This window comes from Convolutriloba macropyga, chromosome 8 (assembly GCF_964194025.1).
Source record: "Convolutriloba macropyga chromosome 8, txConMacr16.3, whole genome shotgun sequence".
NCBI lineage: Eukaryota > Metazoa > Xenacoelomorpha > Acoela > Convolutidae > Convolutriloba > Convolutriloba macropyga.
This window is the reverse complement of record NC_134475.1, coordinates 20,465,130-20,486,688: the sequence shown is the minus strand read 5'-3', so window position 1 is coordinate 20,486,688 and position 21,559 is coordinate 20,465,130. Positions and strand designations below refer to the sequence as shown.

Below are 21,559 nucleotides of genomic sequence, written 5' to 3'. Positions count from 1 at the left end.
AAAACCTTTAGAATGTCAATGCTCCTCTTCTAGTCGTAAAACCCTGTAGAAAACCAATACTCCTCTTCGAGTAGTAAAAACCTGTAGAAAACTATTCCTCTTCGAGTTGTAAAAGAAGACCGAGCACCAATGCAATCACAATTCTTTGGATCGTAATAGGACCCCAAAATTAGCCGGCTATAAAGATGAGGGCGGCTATTGAAAAAATATGACTGTTGTTGAATCGTTTAAAACAAAATTTTTCACTATGAAAAAGCTAAAACAACGTTTGAATGTTCGAAACGAAAGAAGTCAAAATTCAAGTCATGAAACTTGCTGTAGCTAAAATTAAAACCTGTAGAATACCAGTACTCCTCTTCGAGTCGTAAAAGACCAACACGTTTACAATAATTGCTTCACACTTTGGTCGAGAGCAACTAAAGAAGAAAAAGGGTGCATGGGTTGATAGCAGTTCAGGCCACGATTTTATTTATGGCTTTTCTGCAGCTTCTGTTATTTGTACTCTTAGACTACCAAAGCTCTAAGACAGCAGTTCAGCGATTTAATGCCCTTCGGTCTTTGTCTGTTTATCCATTCTTGAGTACCAAAAAGTCAGATGGCCACGGTAACACGAAAATTCTATCCAAATACAGTATGATCAATATTATTAGAAAGTGTAAGCAAAACTAGTCAAATAAAGCCGGTGCACAATTGATAACATAGGAAACTATTCAATGTTGATGCCCCTCGGAAATTGCTATAACCTTCACTTGAGAGCAATTAATATGTTCTCACAAATGATCCACAATCAATTATTGCAATTAAGAACCCATGAAATGTACGCGATCTTTATTGGTCTGACTACTCTATCTCTATCTGTGTGTTTACTACTCTATTGTGTGCTTAAACATCTTTAAAATGCCTAATATAACTATAGCGTTTTGAAAAAAGCAGACGCTCTTTTAAGTTTGAGGGTGTTGGTTGTTAATAGTTGTAGGAGGTGCGAGCAGCTTGGCGAGGTGTGTCGGTAAGTAGGGGGAGGATATGTAGGTGTTGGGGGAGAGGGTTTGCTAGGGGGTTGTTGGGTAGGTGTGTATGGCGAAGAGTGTTCGAATACAAAAGTCAACAATTAAAAAGAGGTAAATGTTCGAAACGAAAGAAGTCAAAATTCAGGTAATGACAAACTTACTGTAGCTAAAATTAAAACCTTTAGAATGTCAATGCTCCTCTTCGAGTCGTAAAACCCTGTAGAAAACCAATACTCCTCTTCGAGTAGTAAAAACCTGTAGAAAACTATTCCTCTTCGAGTTGTAAAAGAAGACCGAGCACCAATGCAATCACAATTCTTTGGATCGTAATAGGACCCCAAAATTAGCCGGCTATAAAGATGAGGGCGGCTATTGAAAAAATATGACTGTTGTTGAATCGTTTAAAACAAAATTTTTCACTATGAAAAAGCTAAAACAACGTTTGAATGTTCGAAACGAAAGAAGTCAAAATTCAAGTCATGAAACTTGCTGTAGCTAAAATTAAAACCTGTAGAATACCAGTACTCCTCTTCGAGTCGTAAAAGACCAACACGTTTACAATAATTGCTTCACACTTTGGTCGAGAGCAACTAAAGAAGAAAAAGGGTGCATGGGTTGATAGCAGTTCAGGCCACGATTTTATTTATGGCTTTTCTGCAGCTTCTGTTATTTGTACTCTTAGACTACCAAAGCTCTAAGACAGCAGTTCAGCGATTTAATGCCCTTCGGTCTTTGTCTGTTTATCCATTCTTGAGTACCAAAAAGTCAGATGGCCACGGTAACACGAAAATTCTATCCAAATACAGTATGATCAATATTATTAGAAAGTGTAAGCAAAACTAGTCAAATAAAGCCGGTGCACAATTGATAACATAGGAAACTATTCAATGTTGATGCCCCTCGGAAATTGCTATAACCTTCACTTGAGAGCAATTAATATGTTCTCACAAATGATCCACAATCAATTATTGCAATTAAGAACCCATGAAATGTACGCGATCTTTATTGGTCTGACTACTCTATCTCTATCTCACCACGGGAAAAGCCTATTGCAATAATTGAAAAAGCTAAGAAAGGCCTCCTTCCCTCAGCTTGAAATTTAATTTGAACAAAAATTGACAAAATAGTTTATTGTTCCCCCAGTCAAGAAAAATGAAATTAAAATCCACTTTCAGGTAATAAAATTCAAAAAAATGCTAGTTCAAATTTAAAAGCTTTCAAGTTAGTTCACCAGTCATAGTCAGAGTCCATTCAGTTCTTTCGAGTAGGATAAAGACGATTCTAAGTCGCATTTTGAGTTGACGTAAAATAGTAATTGAGTTGAATTTAATATTTAGTCTTCGAAAGAGAAGAGAAATGTTGTCGCATCGCTCAAAAGGACAACGAAGACCCGAATTCAGACACTTGGCACAAAAGACGCAATATTTTTTCCATTCACATTCACAATGCAAGCACCCAGTCCCAGTTTCTCCTTAGATTGTGTAAAATGAATTTGCCCTAAGCAAGCAAGCATGACTACCCCAAAGTCAATATGAGCCAATTCGCCGATCGTTTCAGTAGTTTGCATTCTTTTTCCCTTCAAACCATAGCAGCAGCTTCTGTCGGATGTTTCTCTTAGGCCAGCCTGTTTTTCCGTAGATTTGTAACAGGTAGAGTAATTTTTGTTTCAATTCCTTTGCGTTCCTTGGCCCGTGCCTTTAAAAAGAGTCCCGCCCCAATCGAATGGTGCCACCCCATAGTCCCCTCCCCTTCCGCTGTCGTAATTGTGTTACTGTTATCCCTCTCACCCCTCACGTCTCCCGTGTTGTTTAATTTAGATGTTGCGAGTGAGGTTGTTGGTAGAGAGGGGAAGTGGGGGGTGGGGTGGCGTGTTGGGGCAGAACACAATTGCTAGAAGCCCTCATCTGAGTCATCAGACAAGTTGCCGTCTAACAGAAAGTCCTCTTCGTTCTGGAACTCCACTTTGTAACGCAGAATACCTGAAAACAAGTAAAACGAAAAACAATGAGTGTCAGCAACCGACACAAAACCGAAATATTAAGTAGGCTATGATACCCAACACATTGAGGACCTAACATTCCCAATACATGCAACAATCCATTTTTCAGACAGATCGCACCGCATATTTTTTGAAAATTGCAAACGAACTTTAACATATAGGTAAAATAAACGTCCCTTCTTCCAAAAATTCATATTTCATTTTCGACCGCACATCTTTTACATTTTGAGTACGGAGCATGAAAGCTTTAAATTGTTAATCCAGCTTTTGACGACTTCTCAATAAACTATATTAGTAGAGTTAACATTTGTTTACTTACTGATCTAGAGGATAACGAGCTGTTGAACAATTTTTCATGGTCGATCACACCGCATAGCCGAGCATTATACAACCAAGATGACCATGCAAATCGTTGTAATTAAAGTGAATTGTTTAAACAAACTAGTCTGTAGAAAAGAGCGAAAGCTACACAGCTCCGACTACCATTCAAGAACAATATATGAAGATCTATACCACTGATAGTCTATTTAGAGGTCTTACGTAATTGCGTGATAAAATCAAGTGGCCCTGATGTCATAACAAATAAAATGTAGCATTTGTTACGTCAGTATTGATATAAATAGAAAAGCAGATGAACTATATTCTTAGAGCATATATACATGTGGACAATTACCTCCGATGCCTCCAAATCCTCGCACAAATTGAGATCCCTCTTGAGACCTGTCAGTCACGATTTCCAGAGTAGTTCCTGAAATAACAATGGCATATAAAGGTATTTATAGCGAGTATCAAACGCAGTTGATTCTGCTTAACTTACAAGTACTCCGAGTAAAAAAATAAATGATACTGAAGTCAAACAAGGATGCTCGTTAATGTGTGTTCGCACTTGATGTTCCGACCCGAGCTCATCTACATTTTTGACTTAATTGTCAACCAAATGAAGAGAAAATCAAAAATAGATGTTTGAGTTTTAAAAAATCGTTACACAACCTAATAATTAATTACATAATGCCATGAATAATTACAGAGCTCACCAGATCTGCCATTAAAAAGACTAAGAGGAAAAAAAACAAACAACAAAATAAGCAAAAACAAAAACTTCACGGCAAAAACTTAATATCTAAATAGAGGCACCTAGTAACAACGTCAAAATGCAACCGGATAAAACCTTAACTACACAAATTAACCTTTTGATAACTACACAAGAGATTGGAATTTTCCTTTAATGAGACTAGATAACAAGTTCACAAAAAGAAGAAATAATGAGGCGAAATTCAAAAAACGATCATTTTTTAAACCAAATAATTTCAGAAATCTTGAAATTCATTAGATTTCAATGACATGATATCAATAGACCACTTAATTTTTGAATAACAAGTAATTGGCTGAGGCTTCTCAATGATGTTACAAGTTCAAGGAAAAAAACTGAAAAGTATAAATAATAATTGAAAACGAATAATATCAAAAACATTAAGACTATTCGATATAAACTGACTGCTTTGAGTAAAATCATTTATTCAAGCCTCAATTAGAAGCCTATGGGGCCAGTCATCATTTGACCGCTACAAAAAAAAAACCCAGGCAAAAACAACAAATTCAAAAAAAATGAGCGAGAAAATTGTTGAAGCAATTAAAAAAATAAACTTTTCAGGAAAAACTTCCATTTTCAAATAATTTTGTATTAGCAATGAAATTATTTTTTAACAATATGACTTCAAAAAAAACAACAAGTATGATCGAATACAATAAAACCATGAAATTTTTGAGAAAACCCGTAGTATCAACGCCATTAAACTCAATAGCTTAAATACGCTAAGTTATGCCTCGATGGTAAGACAAGGATGTTTGAGATTCATAAGCAATCAATAAGATATCACAATGTTGTGTAACAAGAAGGCACGTCCTGTCATTTGTTGCAGTAATAATAAGGGAGGTTCTGTTATTACAGAGACTTACTAAAATTCACGAAAATAAGTTTAAGACTCGTTAATGTTAATTTTGAATAATTTCTCGAATTTTCTTTGAAGTGTTAACAGCCATGAGCTGCCCCCTAAAAGCACTATATAGGTTCACTTATTGTATTACTATTGCACTTTTAGTTAGCGCGTCCCTGCCATAGGACTCCAAAAATTTAGAAAAAATTACGAAACTTCTAAATCTAGAAATTTGGAAGAAAATCAAAATTTCGTTAAATTTATGTCATGAGTCGATGCCAAAAAATGAGTGATTCTTTGAAAACGCATTTTTTGTTCATTGGGCATTATGTGACTGCAAATGAGATTTGTCATTAACGGAACCTCAAAAAGAAAAAATAACCAGTCTCTAAGTGACCGAAAAAACAAAAATAGGAAAAGTTTTCTAAAAAAATTGCTCTCAAATTGAACTCCATTTTTTATAGTAAACTTCCCTATGAGACCAGAACTACCCTTTCTATCGCCTTTCGTCCGTTCGTAACACACGTGGTTTCGTACTTTAGCTTGAAATTTTGAATTAATATTATAGAAAAAAACTCTTAATTTGAACAAAAATAACGCTAAAAGTGAACAAAATCATGCAAATATCCCGTGTTCACACAAAACTTTAAACCTCGATAACTCTTCGAAAAATACGAAATTCAAAAAATCTTTTAAATTTCGAATTCTGAACTTGACGAGGTTTTCAATGATACCACTCACATTCCTCTACGATAAATATATCGATCGGCCAAAATTGCCTGAACAAAAAAACCCATTTGAGTATATAGTCCCCCCCCCCCCAAGTGGGATCGGAGCAACAACTAAAAAGTCAGATGCTGAAGTAAAACTCCAAACTTCCAACGTCAGAAATATAGAGCCATGACAAAAGGGTCCGTATATTTAACTATGAATAAAATTATTAATTTCGAAAATAGCGAATGACAATCCCCCAACTAGGGTAAATCTGAAGTCTTCTTGATAGATCACCAAATGCTATTTTGTGACTGGTCTAGAACTTGCTATTGTTACGAGCAATAAATTTTTCTTCAAATTCTTTGACACCACTACTGTGAGCGAACTGAACACTGACTTAATGTTCTTGTTTTACCAATTTATCTCGTTTTCGAAGACAAAAAAAGTCAAAGGCGCTGACGATAAATTCGATCACGCGAAAAGTCGCTTGAAAAAGGCCAACAAGATTCAAAAATAACCGACTAACGTCTGAAGAATTGCTCTCGAAAGACTAGTGGAGCTCGTATCTTTTTCAGCCTGCTCCAGGCAGGGGGAATAATTATTCCCTAGGTTTCAAATGACGTCATTAGAGATTATATACCACTATAACTATTAACAATCTTCAAAGTGAAAAAAACTTTCCAATTTGGTCGAACCTTTCATTTCACCTGAAGTATTGAACTGCCGCCACTTATTTTCAACTGCTGAAACTTGTGAATAAAGAAAAATCTAAATCACGGGAGGTTGAGCAAGGGAGTTTTTATTATTATTATTATTATTTTAAGAAAAATCTAAATCACGGGAGGTTGAGCAAGGGAGTTTGACGTTCGATAGGTAGGTGGTTCGTCTATAGTTTAGATAGCTAAGAAGGACTTTCATGGGATCAAAATTTCTCAACACGATTTTTCACCTTGAATATTACCAGCAGTTCACTACTATACATTACAAACTAAAGATTTTGTTAAAGGGTCGAAAACAAGTCAATTTTCAAAAAGCGAGGTAAATGTTCGAAAAGAAAGAAGTTAAATTCAAGTCATGAACAAATTGCTACAATAAAAAACCTGTGCAGTATCAATACTTCTCTTCAAGTCTCGAACATAACCGACTAAACGTCGAAGAATTGCTCGTACGTCGTAATCAATTGCAGCCTGCTTCAGTCGGGGGGGGGGGAGGGGAGGGGCAGAGCCTAAATGGGACTAAGAAGTTCAATAGTGGGCTTCAAATAACCACATTAGAGATTAATATATAACACTAATAAGATTTAAAGTGACAAATGGCACCAGTTTCGGCGCAGCGCACTTTTCATTTGACTTTTGTTATTAAACTGCCGCCAATTGAGTTCAGCTGCTTGAAATTGTGCTTGAGAGGGAATTTTAGATCACGCGAAACGCAAAAAGTCAAGGGCGTAAAAGTCACTCGAAAAATCAAAACGGTCAGGCAAAAATTTTGCATAAAAAAGACACACGTTTACAATAATTGCTTCTCTACGAGAGCAATTAAAAAACATACCCGGCAGATTGCCGGAAAATAGCCGCCGTTGATTCCAATAAGCATGATTGGGATTGAAATAACAGAAGATATTGAAAAAAAAAGATTTTTGTACAAAAACATTTTTTTAAGTCCGATTTATTTTGATGGCATTTCGTAGTTGAACATACTTCTGTTTTTTAGAGAGAGGCTACAGGGGCTACTATCAATAACAATAAGCATTAGAGAGAGGTAATTAATACTTAAAGGACCGACGTTCAAATAGCGGGCATCTAAAATTGGGCTTTATGGGTTTATCCCGTTTCTATTTCTGACTTCAATTTTTTATACTGACTGTTCATTTTGAATTGCTTTGCTGAGCAACTGATGTTCAAAATAACTTTTAGCAGAATGAGAGAAGAGAGAAACTAGCCTAGAGAAGTCAAAAAGATTTCACGCAAAATGTTGAAAAGGCGGCAAAATGAGGTAAAGCGAAACATTTTTTTATTCGACGAAGTAAAAAAAAAATAGGAGCGCTATAATAGCCGGCTGAGAAGATGAAGGCGGCTATTAAAAACACCAACACGTTTAAACATAGCCGGCAGATTGCCGGAATAGCTGCGAAATAGACTTGCGTGCCGTAAAATACAGATGGAAAAAGATACAGAAGTGAGTTGATAATAGTTATCGCCGCCGCCTACAAGTTTATTTCAAAGGAGGTTGTTTTTGGGTGCAAAAAAAACTTCCCTGTCGCGTCTCGAACCGGCGATCTCCTGATTAACAGCCAGTTGCCTTAACCACTCGGCTGTCGGACCATACAATCTGTTCTCTTACAATCAACTTTGTTCTAGAACAAATGTAAAACGAAAATGAAGCGTCAGACGACGAAACAAAAAAAACCAAGAGCACCGCAATATAGCTACGCTCAGCTTACAGCTTCGCAGCTATAAAAACATACCCGGCAAATAGCCGCCATTGATTCCCGTAACCCCGATTGTGATTGAAAAAACAGAAACTCCTGTTTCTTAATGAGAATATACAGGGGCTATTGTCAATAATGATTCCTACCGTACTCCGACGCATTGCTTTTTCCGCCATCAAAGAAATGACTAGTACTCTCAGATCAAAAACTACTTGAATGTTTTGAATTGTCGTTGTCATTTATTAGGAAGTAACCGAATGTTTTGTAGTTGTTTGCGAACCACTCCAACAGCGGCATCACATCCACCCTTTCCAATTCTACCCCATCTGAGGCGATGAAGTTAGTCCTGTCCTTTTCCTGCGTAGGAGTCAGGTGCAGAACCACGTCTTTCTCCTCTGCTGCATGTCTCAACACGTGTCTTTGAATAGCCAGGTTCTCCCACACGATCAGAGTCTCTACAGCTCCCATGTCCAGTGCCTTCAGAGTGTCCTCAACTCCAAAGCAATACTTTCCTGTATCCTGTGAGATCTCGTCGAAATAGCGTCCTGACAAAATGCAACCGGATATGAAATATTAGCAAGGCAGCAAAACAAACCGATAAACGTCGTAGCGGCGAATGAATTGCTCTCGAATTTAGAGGGGTTGTAGCTTAGCGTGTGAAAAAGTCATTTAAAAGCGAAGAAAGTTCTAGAACAAAAGCGCATGAACGGCCAAGCAAAAATTTTACATTAGACACCCGTTTACAATAATTGCTTCAAACTTCGTTAAAGAGCAGTTAACAAACAATACCAGAAAAATTTGTCCAAATAGCCCTGTCTCTGAGAGGTATCGTCCTGAAAAACAGTGATTTTCTTCTATCAAAAAACTAAAAGCACTTTTGGTTTGTAATTACGCAAATTAAGTGCAGTTCCTAAAGCTGTATTAAATGAAAGAATCTACAACAACTTGAATCGTTTTATCGTCATGAGGAGAAAAAGTACCATTTTCCAGCCCAACTATCATCTGCGCCAAAATTGTAAACTAATGCCTTTATTCAATGATTTATTTTTCCGTTTACGGCAGTAACAAAGAAAATCAGATTGGGCAAAAAAGGATCACTTTGAAGCTGTCACAAACCAATGAGTTTCTTTTCCTGGATGAACTTGACATTGGAGAGCACCTCGGCAGACAACTCGATGGCCTGATTGAATCCATTCTCTCCTCCATACGAAACATCCACAACCTTCAGGATCTTCTGCTGCAACCTCTACAACACAGCACAGTACAATAATTGAATTGAGTGGAAGATCGGATTCCAAAAACTTTTTCAACAAAAATGCGGCGTTGATGTACATCTCAGATTGAGCGGTTATTCAGAACAACACAGATTAACGTCGAATGAATTCCTCTTGAACTACAGGCGTGGGCCCTACTCTATTTCAGTTTGTTGCCGTGGGGGGGGGGGGGGCAATTTCCTTGAAATCAATTCGTTTGAAATTTTCAGCTGGCTTTTAGTAGTGAACTGTCACCACTTGAGTACAGCTGCTGACACTTGTAAATGAGAGAAAACTTCAGACCACGCAAAAAAAATTCAAGTGCGAAAAAGTCACTCGAAAAGTCAAAACGATCAAGCCAAAATTTTGCATAAAGACCAATACGATAAATGAATCAAACTTCGTTCGAGAGCAATTAAAAACAGTTAGATATAACACAATTTATTTTACATGCATCAAATTTGTTGCTTCAAGATTAGCAAGCTTTGACAGTATTTTTTTTCTCCTGAAACCCTGATTCGTTACCACTAATGAATGGCTTTCGTACTTATTCGAAATAACACCGAGATGTTTTTAATTCATTTTTAACACCTACAATTTAGGGGCGAGTAAAAAAGAGCATCATCGGCGTATTGTATGATATTAGCATTGGCAGGTCAATGTTTTTAAAATACTTGTCATGATTTTTTGAACCAAACGCTCAAGAAAAATCTAGGAGCGCAGCTGTTGCAAAATTATTTTGATCATGTTGATATTTAATAAATTCTGACAGTAAAGAAAATCAACTATGGTTGTGGTTTTATTTTTAAAGCTCTCAGCTTTAAAGTTATTTGGGAATCTCGTTACTTTCAAAATTTAGATTTCATGAGTTCAAGCATCCAAAACTCATCTATCAATTACCGTGCTGCAATAAGACGCTTTTCTTTTCAAAGTCAACATTGAAAAATCAATAAAAAAATAAATCTCATGAACCATTTCTAACAACTAAATGAAGGCTGCAAAAAGCTTCGTCGCTGAGCTAATACTTTAAGAAAGAAGTTTTATTAGTCTGTCAAAAACTCACTTTCCGTTCAATTCATAGAATGTTAACTTTAAAAGGAAAAAAAAACGTAAATACAGTTGGTTGAAAAGGACCAGCGAGCACTTGGCTTCGTCAGGAGCTAGCTACGGTTTAGAGAGAATAGCTTCAGCTTTATTTTGAAGGTGTGCGGGTGCGCGCGCCGGGGGGATCAAGCGCTCTGGGTTACATGTGTAGGGAGTGGTGGTGAAGTGGGGGGGGGGGGTTGGTAGGAGTGAAGTAGGGCGGGATGAGAAGTGATGGGGTGAAACTCTAAGAACTACCCTTCACACCGTAAATTTGTGTCTCGAAAACCAAAACATTTTCGGTGATTCGCCAACTTAGAATCTATGAATAGAAAGGCAACAAGAGAATTTAATGCCCAAAGTACGCTACCTGTTTATTCCGGGACAAGTGTTTTTTGGAGCCCAAATAGTAGCCGTTAAGAGGCTGACGGCGGCTAGTAATTATCCCTCAGCATAATACATTTTGTAACGTTGATTGAACTTGGTATTGACCTAGATAGCAGAAAAAATAGATAGTTTCCGATTCGTTGCCATGAATTTGCAAGGAGTTCATCATGGCATTTGAAGTTATGACAAGCAAGGTAATTCTGGCAAGCAGTATTAGGTAACATCGCTCGCTATATTTGGGAATCAGTATTGCAACTTTTGTAACACAATGACTAGAAATTAGTAATGTAACATTAAAATTGTATCGTTACTACCTAAAACACTCAGGCGCTTTCTAATTTTGCAGCTCAGTCTAGTTATCAACCTTATTAAAAAGCAAAACTTCAATTAAAATTAGGTTTTAAAGTGCAAAAGTCATTTTATTGAGTGAGGTAAGTCACGTATAATCGAATCTAATCACGCAAATGACTTAAAAACTTTGGCTAACGAGAGTGAGAAATGACGTCACGCACACATGTGCCGTTAGTGAGAACAAGTATTCCAGAAGATTTGACTTTCAGCTTTGCTATGAACAAATGTAAAACGAAAAAGAGCGTCAGACGACGAAACAAAAACCATAACGGGACGAATTCCGGAAAAGACTCAAAATCGGATCTCCGAAAGAACTGCCTTTTCAAAAGCTAATATCTCTTTACAGAACGTATCAATGCAGAGAAAACACCGGTCTTAAGTCAAAGAACAAAAAATTTGCCAGAAAAAATCATCATGAAAAATTAGAATTCAATTTATTTTTCATGTAGTAAAAGTACGCATACAAATGAAAACCGTTGTTTCATGGTACGAAAACTAGTTATCTAACAATAAAACATCAGCCAAACCACATCTCTATTTATGAAAAAAAGAAACTTGAGAAAATTGTTTAAAAATTCTCTATTTCTGTGTCAAATTGCATAGAGAGACAACTTTGTAGCAAAAGAAACTGGGATCCTTTGTAGCAAACAGAGGAGCGTACGTTCATGGGGCGCTAATTCAAATTAATCCCAATAAATTCAATAAAACGATACAATGGACCAAAAATTGCATTAAGACTATAAAAATCAGCAAAATAGTTGAAAAACCTTCAAATTAATAAACAAAAGAAACAATATAATTCGAAGGCGAAAAAATCGTTTAAAATCTAAACTAAGACTCCAATAATAATCGTAGAAAGTAATTATCAGTCAAAATGTTTACACGGCATTTCAAGCAAATTCTCTTCCGCACTATGTCAAAATAAATCAATTCGAAACAAAAAACTAAAAGACCAAAGTCATTTTTAACAACTGATAGAATCAGAGCAGAAAAGAACTATAGGTCTCAAGAAACTGATAGACTGGTAAATGCTAGAATGCGGAGAATGAGGACAGAAACAAAAAACAAATGAAAAAATACTTGATTTTTGAAAGTTGAAAATCAAAAAACGCAGAAAAACAATTACAATTTCTTATTTAGCGAAAAACTACACATTTATCCTCCAACATAGATTACAATGTACAAACAGGGTTCAAAGAATGGAAACAATAATAAAATATTTGCAGTAAAAATGTCAAAATTCTACAAAATTGCAGTCATGAAAAAAATTTGCAGAATTTTAAATACTGAATGACACAAATTATTTCAATTATTAGAGAAAGAAAATCAGGATTCCTGACAGTCCAAAAAAGGATTTGTTCTGGCAGTTAAATTCAAAAGACAAACAGAAAACAAACTTGACAAACTACCAAAAATTGGGCAATCAAGTTCACAATTCTATAAACAAAAATAGCTCACGAAATATCAAAATAAATCATATTGAGATAAATTCTCAAATCCACTATTTTTCTTAAAAAACGTGCTTTAAGATCCAAAAAAACAAAAAAAAATAATTTAAAAAACTGTAAGATATTAATTTTAAAAAGAATAAGCCAAAAGAGAATTTAAAAAATTAAATATTTGCTCATTTAGAATTTCAAACGCATTATTAGACTCTCAAAAACACTGTGATATCAATTTCAGAGAATCACATATTAATAGAGTTCCTATTAAAAACTATTTCCGCAAAAACTCAATTATAAAAAAATGGGCCAATTGGACAAAAAAATGGCTAAATATTAAACATAGCTGGCAGATTGCCAGAAAATAGCCGCAACAGATTCGTAGATCGGCAGTCTAAAAAAAACAGTAAAAGAGACAGACCAAAAAACTTCGTCTTTTCATTGAAGGCTGATCTGTTATATTTTGATTAAAAATCTGTATAAGTTATTGCTGCCTTTATTAGCTGATCCCAAATAACCTTCATTTAGAGTGACACACACCCATTTGACCTTATCTCTTTGAATTGAAGTAAATAAAAGTCAATTTCAAAGTGAGGAAGTCATTTTTGAGAGTGAGGTAAGTCAAATGTGACCAAAAATTTAATCACGCGCATGAACAAAAAAACTCGCTCCATTAAGAGCGAAAAATGACGTCACACATGCAATTTTGTTGAAATTGCATGAACGAATGAACAAAAAGTGGCTGTGACGTCATATGGTCGTAACAAAAATCATGACGACGAAATAAAAAAAAAACCAAGAGAAGGCCAACAATAGCCCCAGCTATCGCTGTGCGGCTATTAAAAACGTAGGCGGCATTCTGTCAAAGAACACTTATCAAAGTCAAAAAGTTATTCACTGACCAGAGTGTATGATCAAAAAACTTCTCTCTCTCTCTCTCTCTCTCTCAGAAAAAATTAGTTCACACAGCAATTTTACCCTCTTTTGCTTTTAGGTCAAAAGGCCATCGGAACGAATAGTAATTCCGGTACAAAAAAAACAACCAACGTCGGAAGAATTGCTCTCGAATGACAGGAGGCGCAATTTAAATCAAGGGATTTAAACCTAGATAAATTTTTCTTAATGGGTGCGATAAAACAGCCGGCGGTAGGATGCGAAATCTAACCTCCTGACTGCGATTCTGTTAACCACTCCGCTATCAGGGGCTTGCCATCGTGTCTAACGATTTGTTTTGTTTGAATAACAAACTTTTGTCGGAGTGAGAGCAAATGAAACCACTTAAAAATAAAAAAAAATGCGTGAAAAGTCACTTGAGAAGTCTAAGAAACGCCCGAAACGGTCAGACACCTTTACAATAATTGCTTCTGATTCGAGAGCAATTAAAAACTTAACAAAACCCATTCTCCTCTTAGAGCACCGCAATATAGCTCCACCCAGCCTACAGCTTCGCAACTATAATAAATCAAATAAGCGATTAAAAATATCCACCTCTCCTGAAAACTAAATTTTGATATGCAATCTTATAAGGAAAAATTGTTTTAATAGTTTTGTAATCCAGCGTTTTGAAACCGTTTCTGCTACACACAATTGAAACCATAGCAGGTAGATTGCCGAAAATAGCCGCGATAGACGCTTGTGGCCTTCCATGAATTGAAACAACTAAAGAAACAAGATAGGCAGATTGACCAAAAGTCCATTAGAAGACCACTAGATTTTTTGGGTTAGATACGTACTGTCAATTTTAAGACACATACGGTCTATAAGGAAAAAGCCCTTAAAGAGCTTTCTCAAAATTCATATTCGAAATCAAAAACTCTAGACTAATACTCAAGAACTAGGGCATAAAAGTTTGGCACCACTTAGATGCACACTATTGACAATTAACTAGTAAATGTTCATAAAAAATTAGGCTCCATAAATAAGTTCAGAAGTCAATTTTTCGAGTGAGGTAAGTCACGCAATTGACCTAAAAGCAGAAATGACGTCACGCACACGAATTTCAACTGCAAAGCAGTAAAGTCACTGAAGTCATTTAAAACATCAATTCCAAGAAGTCAGGTCGTAAGAATCATCGATGGAGACGACGAATTAAAAAAACATGGCAGGACAAGTCCTGAAATACAATCAGAAGAATTGAATGAAAAACTTAGAACTACTCTACCTGACCAGCAGATCAATTGAACAATGTTGGCCAAAACACAAACAGAATCATCTAAAAAAGTTAGGTAAAGCAATCTAACAAATTAAACAAAATATACTCATAAAATTCATGAAGCTTTTACCCGGAAGGCAAATTTTGATCCCTTTAAAAATACCTATTTGAAAAATATGTTACAGAACAAATTTTGTCTCTGAAATCGGTCCAGTATTATATCTGCAAGACCTGAAAAAATTCATCGGCCCTTGAAGACCGATTAACTCAGAAAATGACAGAAAAATTCAAAAAATTGAAATCAATTGCGAACTTAAAGCGAAATTTTGCTGAAATTCGTGTTCTGAACCATTTCCGTGTCTTTAGAGGCTATCCAGTAACCCAATTCCAAGCCTTAAAAAATTCATTGGCTCAAAGATCAATAAACTAAGTAAAACAAAAAAAAATTTTAGAAAAATTTGCAAATTTCATCAAAAAATAAAACTGTGTTCTATTAAAATGTTGAAAACCATTCCATTACCCCAAACAACTATGTAATCACATACTTTCAAACCATGGAGAAGGATAAAGAGGCAAGAAAAATTTTCTGACTAATGAGGCAAGAAAAATTGAATAAAAGACAAATGGTCTGAAAATAAACTTGAAAAAACTGATTAAAACCTTTCGAAATTTCAAAAATTTGAAATGTTAAATTGTTGGAAACAATTCAATTGACGCTTAAAACCATGCAGTAACTTTTTAGTAACTTTTTTTTATAAGACCGTGGAAAAGGTTTTCTGGCGCTTGAGGCTGGACAATCAAAAATTGACGAACATTTAAGAAAAGTTGAAAAACATTGCAGATTTTATAAACAAAAATGCTAAAAATCGAGACATTAAAGTTGTTGCTAGAAACTATGCAGTGCCCTATTATCAAACCTTAAAGGAAATTCCCTGGCCCGTGGGGCTGGAAAAACTCAAAAAATAACAAATATTTTCAAAAACTTGAAAATTTCAAAAACTAGTATCATTTTGCGTGTTTGTTTGTAGTACCGTATAGCTCATAAAATGGTCATAACAAGTAATCTTGTCTCGCAAAAGACCTTCATCAACTTGTAAAAACTTTAACCTAAGACTAAACATACCCGGCAGATTGCCGGAAAATAGCCGCCGTTGATTCCAATAAGCATGATTGGGATTGAAATAACAGAAGATATTGAAAAAAAAAAGATTTTTGTACAAAAACATTTTTTTAAGTCCGATTTATTTTGATGGCATTTCGTAGTTGAACATACTTCTGTTTCTTAGAGAGAGGCTACAGGGGCTCCTATCAATAACAATAAGCATTAGAGAGAGATAACTAATACTTATAGGACCGACGTTCAAATAGCGGGCATCTAAAATTGGGCTTTATGGGTTTATCCCGTTTCTATTTCTGACTTAAATTTTTTATACTGACTCTGTTCATTTTGAATTGCTTTGCTGAGCAACTGATGTTCAAAATCACTTTTAGCAGAATGAGAGAAGAGAGAAACTAGCCTAGAGAAGTCAAAAAGATTTCACGCAAAATGTTGAAAAGGCGGCAAAATGAGGTAAAGCGAAACATTTTTTTTATTCGACGAAGTAAAAAAAACATAGCAGGACAAGTCCTGAAATACAATTCAAAGAATTGAATGAAAAACTCAGACGTCCTCTACTTGACCAGCAGATCAATTGAACAATGCCAGCCAGAACGCAAAAATCGTCAATGAATTGAGAGACTAAAAGAATCAAAACTAAACAAAAACAAACTCATTGCTAAAACTCTCGAAGCTTTTAAACCTAAGGCAAAATTTTTTCCCTTTAAAAACACCTATTACAAAAATATGTTCAAAACCAATTTTTGTTTCTGAAATCGGTCCAGTATTATATCTGCAAGACCTGAAAAATATTCATTGGCCTTTGAAGATCGATTAACTCGAAAATGACCAAAAAATTTAAGAAAACGAAATCAATTGCAAATTATTGAAATGTTGCTGAAAATTGTAATATAAATATCATCAGAATCATTTCTGTGTCTCTAGAGGCTATCCAGTAACCCAATTCCAAGATTTAAAAAATTCATTGGCTCATAGATCGGTAGGCAATAACTTTTAGAAAACATTTCAAACTTCAAAAAATAGAAATTCGTTCTATTAAAATGTTGAAAGCCATTCAATAGCCCCCTAGCAACTATTTAATAACATACTGTCAAAAACTGGATGCGGTTACCTGGATACTGAGGCAAGAAAAAAAATAAAATACAAACGTTTTTTAAAAAAACTTGAAAAAAATTGCTAATTCTATCAAAAAGTTTCAAAACGTCGAAAGGTTAAATTGTTGAAAACAAATCCATGGAAACTAAAAACTATGCAGTAACTTTTTATCAGAACGTGGAATTGGTTTTCTTGCAAATGAGAATGAACGAATATCAAAAACTGACAAAAACTTTAGGAAACATTAAAAAAAATTGCAGATCTTATCAAAAAATGCTAAAATTCGAGACATTAAAAAGTGAAAAGCATTCCCTTGTTACTAGAAACTATGCAGTGCCCTATTAACAAACATAAAAGGAGATTGCCCCGTCCCTGAAACTGGAAAAACTGAAAAAAATGATGAAAATTTTCAAAAACCTGAAAAAAATGCAAAGTTGTTCAAAAAATTTGCTAAAATTTGTGATATTCAAAAGTTGAAAACTATTCCATGGCAACTAAAAAATTTTCAGTACTAATCATGAAACCCCTAATGAGGTTTTCTCGCCCCTCGGACTCAAATAACTTGAATGATGACAGTAAATACGTCAAAAAATTGAAAAATTTGCAACTTTTGTTAAAAAATGCTAAAATTCATGATGTCAAAAAAGTTGAAAACCTTTCAATTACCACTACAAACTGTGCAGTAATCTATCGTCAAATTCTTTATCAAACTCTAGAGGAGGTTTCGTGACACCTAGGGCTAAAAAACTCAAAAAATGTCAAAAATTTTCAAAAAACCTGAAAAAAATTGCAAAAATTAGTATCATTTTGTGTGTTTGTGTTTGTAGTACCACGACATATAGCTCATAAAATGGTCATAACAAGCAATTTTGTCTCGCAAAAGGCCTTCATCAGCTTTTAAAAACTTCAACCTAAGACTAATCAAACAAATATCTCAAAAAGTCACAAAAAACATGAAAAATTGCACCATTTTGAGCCGAAAAACTCCTAAAAATGACCTTTTAACCTTAAATTAAGGCCATCCCAGCAGCTGCACCACTATACGCACTTGAAGGACTACTAAAGCCCACTTTGGGCCTCTAATGAAACTTAATGCCCGCTGGGCTTTACCTGTTTATCCCGTTTTGAAAGATCAAAGTCATTGAAAAATGTGTGAACACATCTTAAAAAAAAAAAACACAGCGCACCAATACAATTCAAATTCTTTGAATTGTAAAAAAAAAATAGGAGCGCTATAATAGCCGGCTGAGAAGATGAGGGCGGCTATTAAACAAACAAAAAGCTCCTAAAAATGACTTTTAAACCCCAAATTAAGGCCATCCCAGCAGCTACATCACTCTAAGCACTTCAGGGACTACTAAAGCCCACTTTGGGCCTCTAATGAAAAATGTGTGAAACATCTTATAAAAAAAGCGCACCAATACAATCCAAATTCTTTGGATTGTATAAAAACCACGATGTCCCCAATAATAGCCGCTATCACTTCGTGGCTATTAATCAAAATTAGCTTTAACTTACCAAATCGAACATGTCCGACTGTCCCAGTTCGGTCTTGAAGTCGGCGGACCCGGCCAGAATCAATCCAGCGATGTTGGGCTTGTCATTTGTGATGAAACATTGAACTGCGACTTCTGCCACCTTCCGCACGTAGTTGTGTCGCTTCTCCAAACGCAGACGGGCGAATCGGAGTGCCGACTGACCACCACGACCTGTACAAAAAATACACTAAAGCGATAACAGACGTGCGAATTCTTGATATATCTGTTTTTGTTAGAGGATGGCACTCAAATGGATCGATTTTCGAATTGCAAGATTTTTGAAAAAGGGCATTTCACCTACGTCAGCATTGCAACAAGATTAATCTGATGCGATGAACAAACGCAACTCAATGTTCACCGCTTAAGATTTTAAAGTAAAACTAACTTGGAGAAAAAAAATCTGAGATTAATGAGGCCCCACATTTTCAACACTAACCATGTTTCTTGGGCAAATCAACGGTGAATTTATGCAGCACATCCCTTGTATTCCCACACAAAGTTCCGAATAGGGCGCCATTACCATCCATTACAATGAATCCAAATTTGGTGTCATCGGTCAAAAGAGCAGTCAGCGCCTAGAAAATGTTGATAGATAGTTTAAGCACCGACCATCAACGGTTTGCTACAAATTCGACATTACCTCAGTATGAAACTTGTTATCACACAAGTATAGAGAAGTATTGATTGGCTTGAAAGGCTCAAAGTCAATATTCACTTTCTTTTCTTTGCCCTCTTCTGTCAGGATGGTTCCACAATAAACAACCAATCCATTCGGGGGCACTGAAGAAAATGGGCGTACTTCACAAATTGAATCACTGATACAGAATAATTAAAATTCTATACAAATGCAACAATACCTTTATTATAGAGTTTGAGTCTCTGCTGTACCGAAGTAATCGCACCCAAGACAGACAATCTAAACACAACTTTGTAACTACCATCATTTACAGTTTTACATTTGCACAAATAATGAAGAATTTAACCGATTGACTCGACTTTTGATGTTCGAAGCCGTTCCGTACTCCTCGGCCAACATTTTGCTTGCACGCGCAACTTGGTCTTTTGGGGGCAGGATTAAGGAAATCATGCTTGTGCCATTTCTAAAACAATATGCTGAAGATACTTAGATGAAACGGTAACTGACAGAAAATGGCTAAAATAATTAACTAACCCTCGCGCAGCCTCCAGATTTTTGATTAATTTCTTTATCTTCCATGTCTCCACATTACGATCAGAGACTTCGTCGTTTGCAGTGCTCATTATCACGACTGAAGAAAGAGCAAGAGTAAAGCAAAACGTAAAATGAAAATAACTCAATCATTCGGGGCGTTAGTTAATAATGACTCTGACGTCATGTTTAAAATATCGTTAACTTGCTATTTTTAAACTTACGTAAGCAAGAGAAGACCGAACACAATTAGCTCAGGAAGGAAATAAGTTTGAAACGTCACCAATTTAACTGCCTTTGGTTACTGAGAATCATAGAAATTTTTAAATTACCATCTCGCTTAAGCGAGAGAGTAAGACTGAACAAATTTCGCGCAACACTAGGAGAAGTTTGAATTCTTCAAGCTAATTTTTTGGGGATCTATTCTGTTTTGCCCCCCCCCCCCCCACCTTAGTGGACTCATATTTTTACGCCCCCAGGCGCACGTGCTATTTATTCACATAGTAACGTGCTATCTAACAACATATAATTTGTAACAAGGGGCGTAAGAAACACTGGGGGGAACAGAATAGATCCTTTTTTGGCATTAATAAACAAAACTTGAGTACTTTTAGCGTTTGAAATTCGAAAACGAGGCTAGAGATAAATGATTTCTGTCAAAATAAAAAGCTTTCCAATCTTTAGGGCATCTATTGTGGGAATGAGTTTTCGTTTGGCACGAGTTTTTTCATTGGATTGCAGATTCCACAGTTGCATAGAAGTCTCCAGGTGCAGCTGTCGAGTTCGTTGTAGCTTCTATTATTGTATTGTATAATAGCTTTCTAATATTTCGATGTCATTTATCATACAATATGTCAGTTATTGTCAATCTGGGTACTTGAATGATTCGCAAAAACAGATCTATTTATATACAGCAAAAGATGTTGACCTAAACTGGGACCTTAATGGACTCTGAGCTCTTTACATACTCAGAACAGGAACATTAATCATTTATTAGAACACATTGGTTGCGATTACTTGAGTTATTTTCAGTGCCTTGATAAAAATCCAAGATTCTTCAATTCATGCAAAAATTTTTTGGACTGGCTAAGGTTCATAAAGAAAACAGCAATGCGCCCCCTTTTATACAGTTCAGGAAGTCAGTACTAAAACTTAAACAAATTTTTGACTCCAGTTTGTAAAAATGACACGACAGCCAGCATCGAAACTTCGAGTCCGATAGCACGACAAGAACTTGAAACTCTTGAGCTTGAGGTGAATGAGCAAATTGTAAAAATGAGCAAGGATAAAAATGTAGACACCAACGTTCTCATCTCGGAAGCCATCGAAGTTGCCTTGACAATTTGAGTCTTTCTCTTTTTAAGTTTTGAATAGATTTTCGTTTTGATGAACAATATAACGTTGCTCACATGGCAATTCGAAGTTTTTCATAGGCAGAACATGGATTCTGCAATTAATATTTCATTGTTATTTCTCTGCTCTTGTACTCGTCCAGCGTATTGAATTGTGGCTTGCCTCTATTAATGTGTAGAGCTCCTATGGTCATAAGTTTTTCTGTATCCTGGCAATGATCTATTATCCTATAATTAAATGCTGCTAGAGCCCAACAGAATTCCACAACTTGTCGTCCCACCGGTGATTCGGTTGTTTGATAATCTGAAACTCTCGTGGACAAATGTCGACACGTTTTAAGACATAAATGGAATAGCATTGAAAACAATTGATTTCGCAGACCACATGAGACTTCAGAATTTTTATCAAAACTAGATTTCAGGGTCGTTAATCATGTTCGTAGTTTTGGCCTGGTGAAGATGGCTGTCATTTCGCCCGTTTCTTTCCATTTTCGCTTCAATTGCAGGCAGATCTTACCTGGATAATACAGGAAAAAAAA

The 21,559-nt window shown here is 35.7% G+C and overlaps 3 protein-coding genes across 3 annotated transcripts in view; 1 reads left to right on the top strand and 2 right to left on the bottom strand.

Annotated features, from left to right (window-relative positions):
- LOC142344571 (putative H/ACA ribonucleoprotein complex subunit 4) overlaps nucleotides 1-21,559 on the bottom strand; it is a 556,150-nt gene that overhangs the window by 282,417 nt on the left and 252,174 nt on the right. The window lies entirely within an intron of this gene.
- The window catches only part of LOC142344569 (sodium/mannose cotransporter SLC5A10-like), a 262,692-nt gene that overhangs the window by 93,516 nt on the left and 147,617 nt on the right, over nucleotides 1-21,559 (top strand). The gene's annotated exons all lie outside the window — the stretch shown is intronic.
- The window catches only part of LOC142344573 (eukaryotic peptide chain release factor subunit 1-like), a 271,614-nt gene continuing 252,177 nt past the window's right edge, over nucleotides 2,123-21,559 (bottom strand). Inside the window, exons 2-11 of the mRNA XM_075396350.1 lie at nucleotides 19,672-19,770; nucleotides 19,484-19,600; nucleotides 19,358-19,416; nucleotides 19,141-19,280; nucleotides 18,937-19,075; nucleotides 18,481-18,671; nucleotides 9,199-9,328; nucleotides 8,337-8,627; nucleotides 3,680-3,754; nucleotides 2,123-2,986 (exon numbers count right to left, since the gene is read on the bottom strand). Of these exons, the coding sequence (XP_075252465.1) occupies nucleotides 2,898-2,986; nucleotides 3,680-3,754; nucleotides 8,337-8,627; nucleotides 9,199-9,328; nucleotides 18,481-18,671; nucleotides 18,937-19,075; nucleotides 19,141-19,280; nucleotides 19,358-19,416; nucleotides 19,484-19,600; nucleotides 19,672-19,760 (1,320 nt within the window). The 5' untranslated portion in view covers nucleotides 19,761-19,770 and the 3' untranslated portion in view covers nucleotides 2,123-2,897. The remainder of the gene's footprint in view (nucleotides 2,987-3,679; nucleotides 3,755-8,336; nucleotides 8,628-9,198; nucleotides 9,329-18,480; nucleotides 18,672-18,936; nucleotides 19,076-19,140; nucleotides 19,281-19,357; nucleotides 19,417-19,483; nucleotides 19,601-19,671; nucleotides 19,771-21,559) is intronic.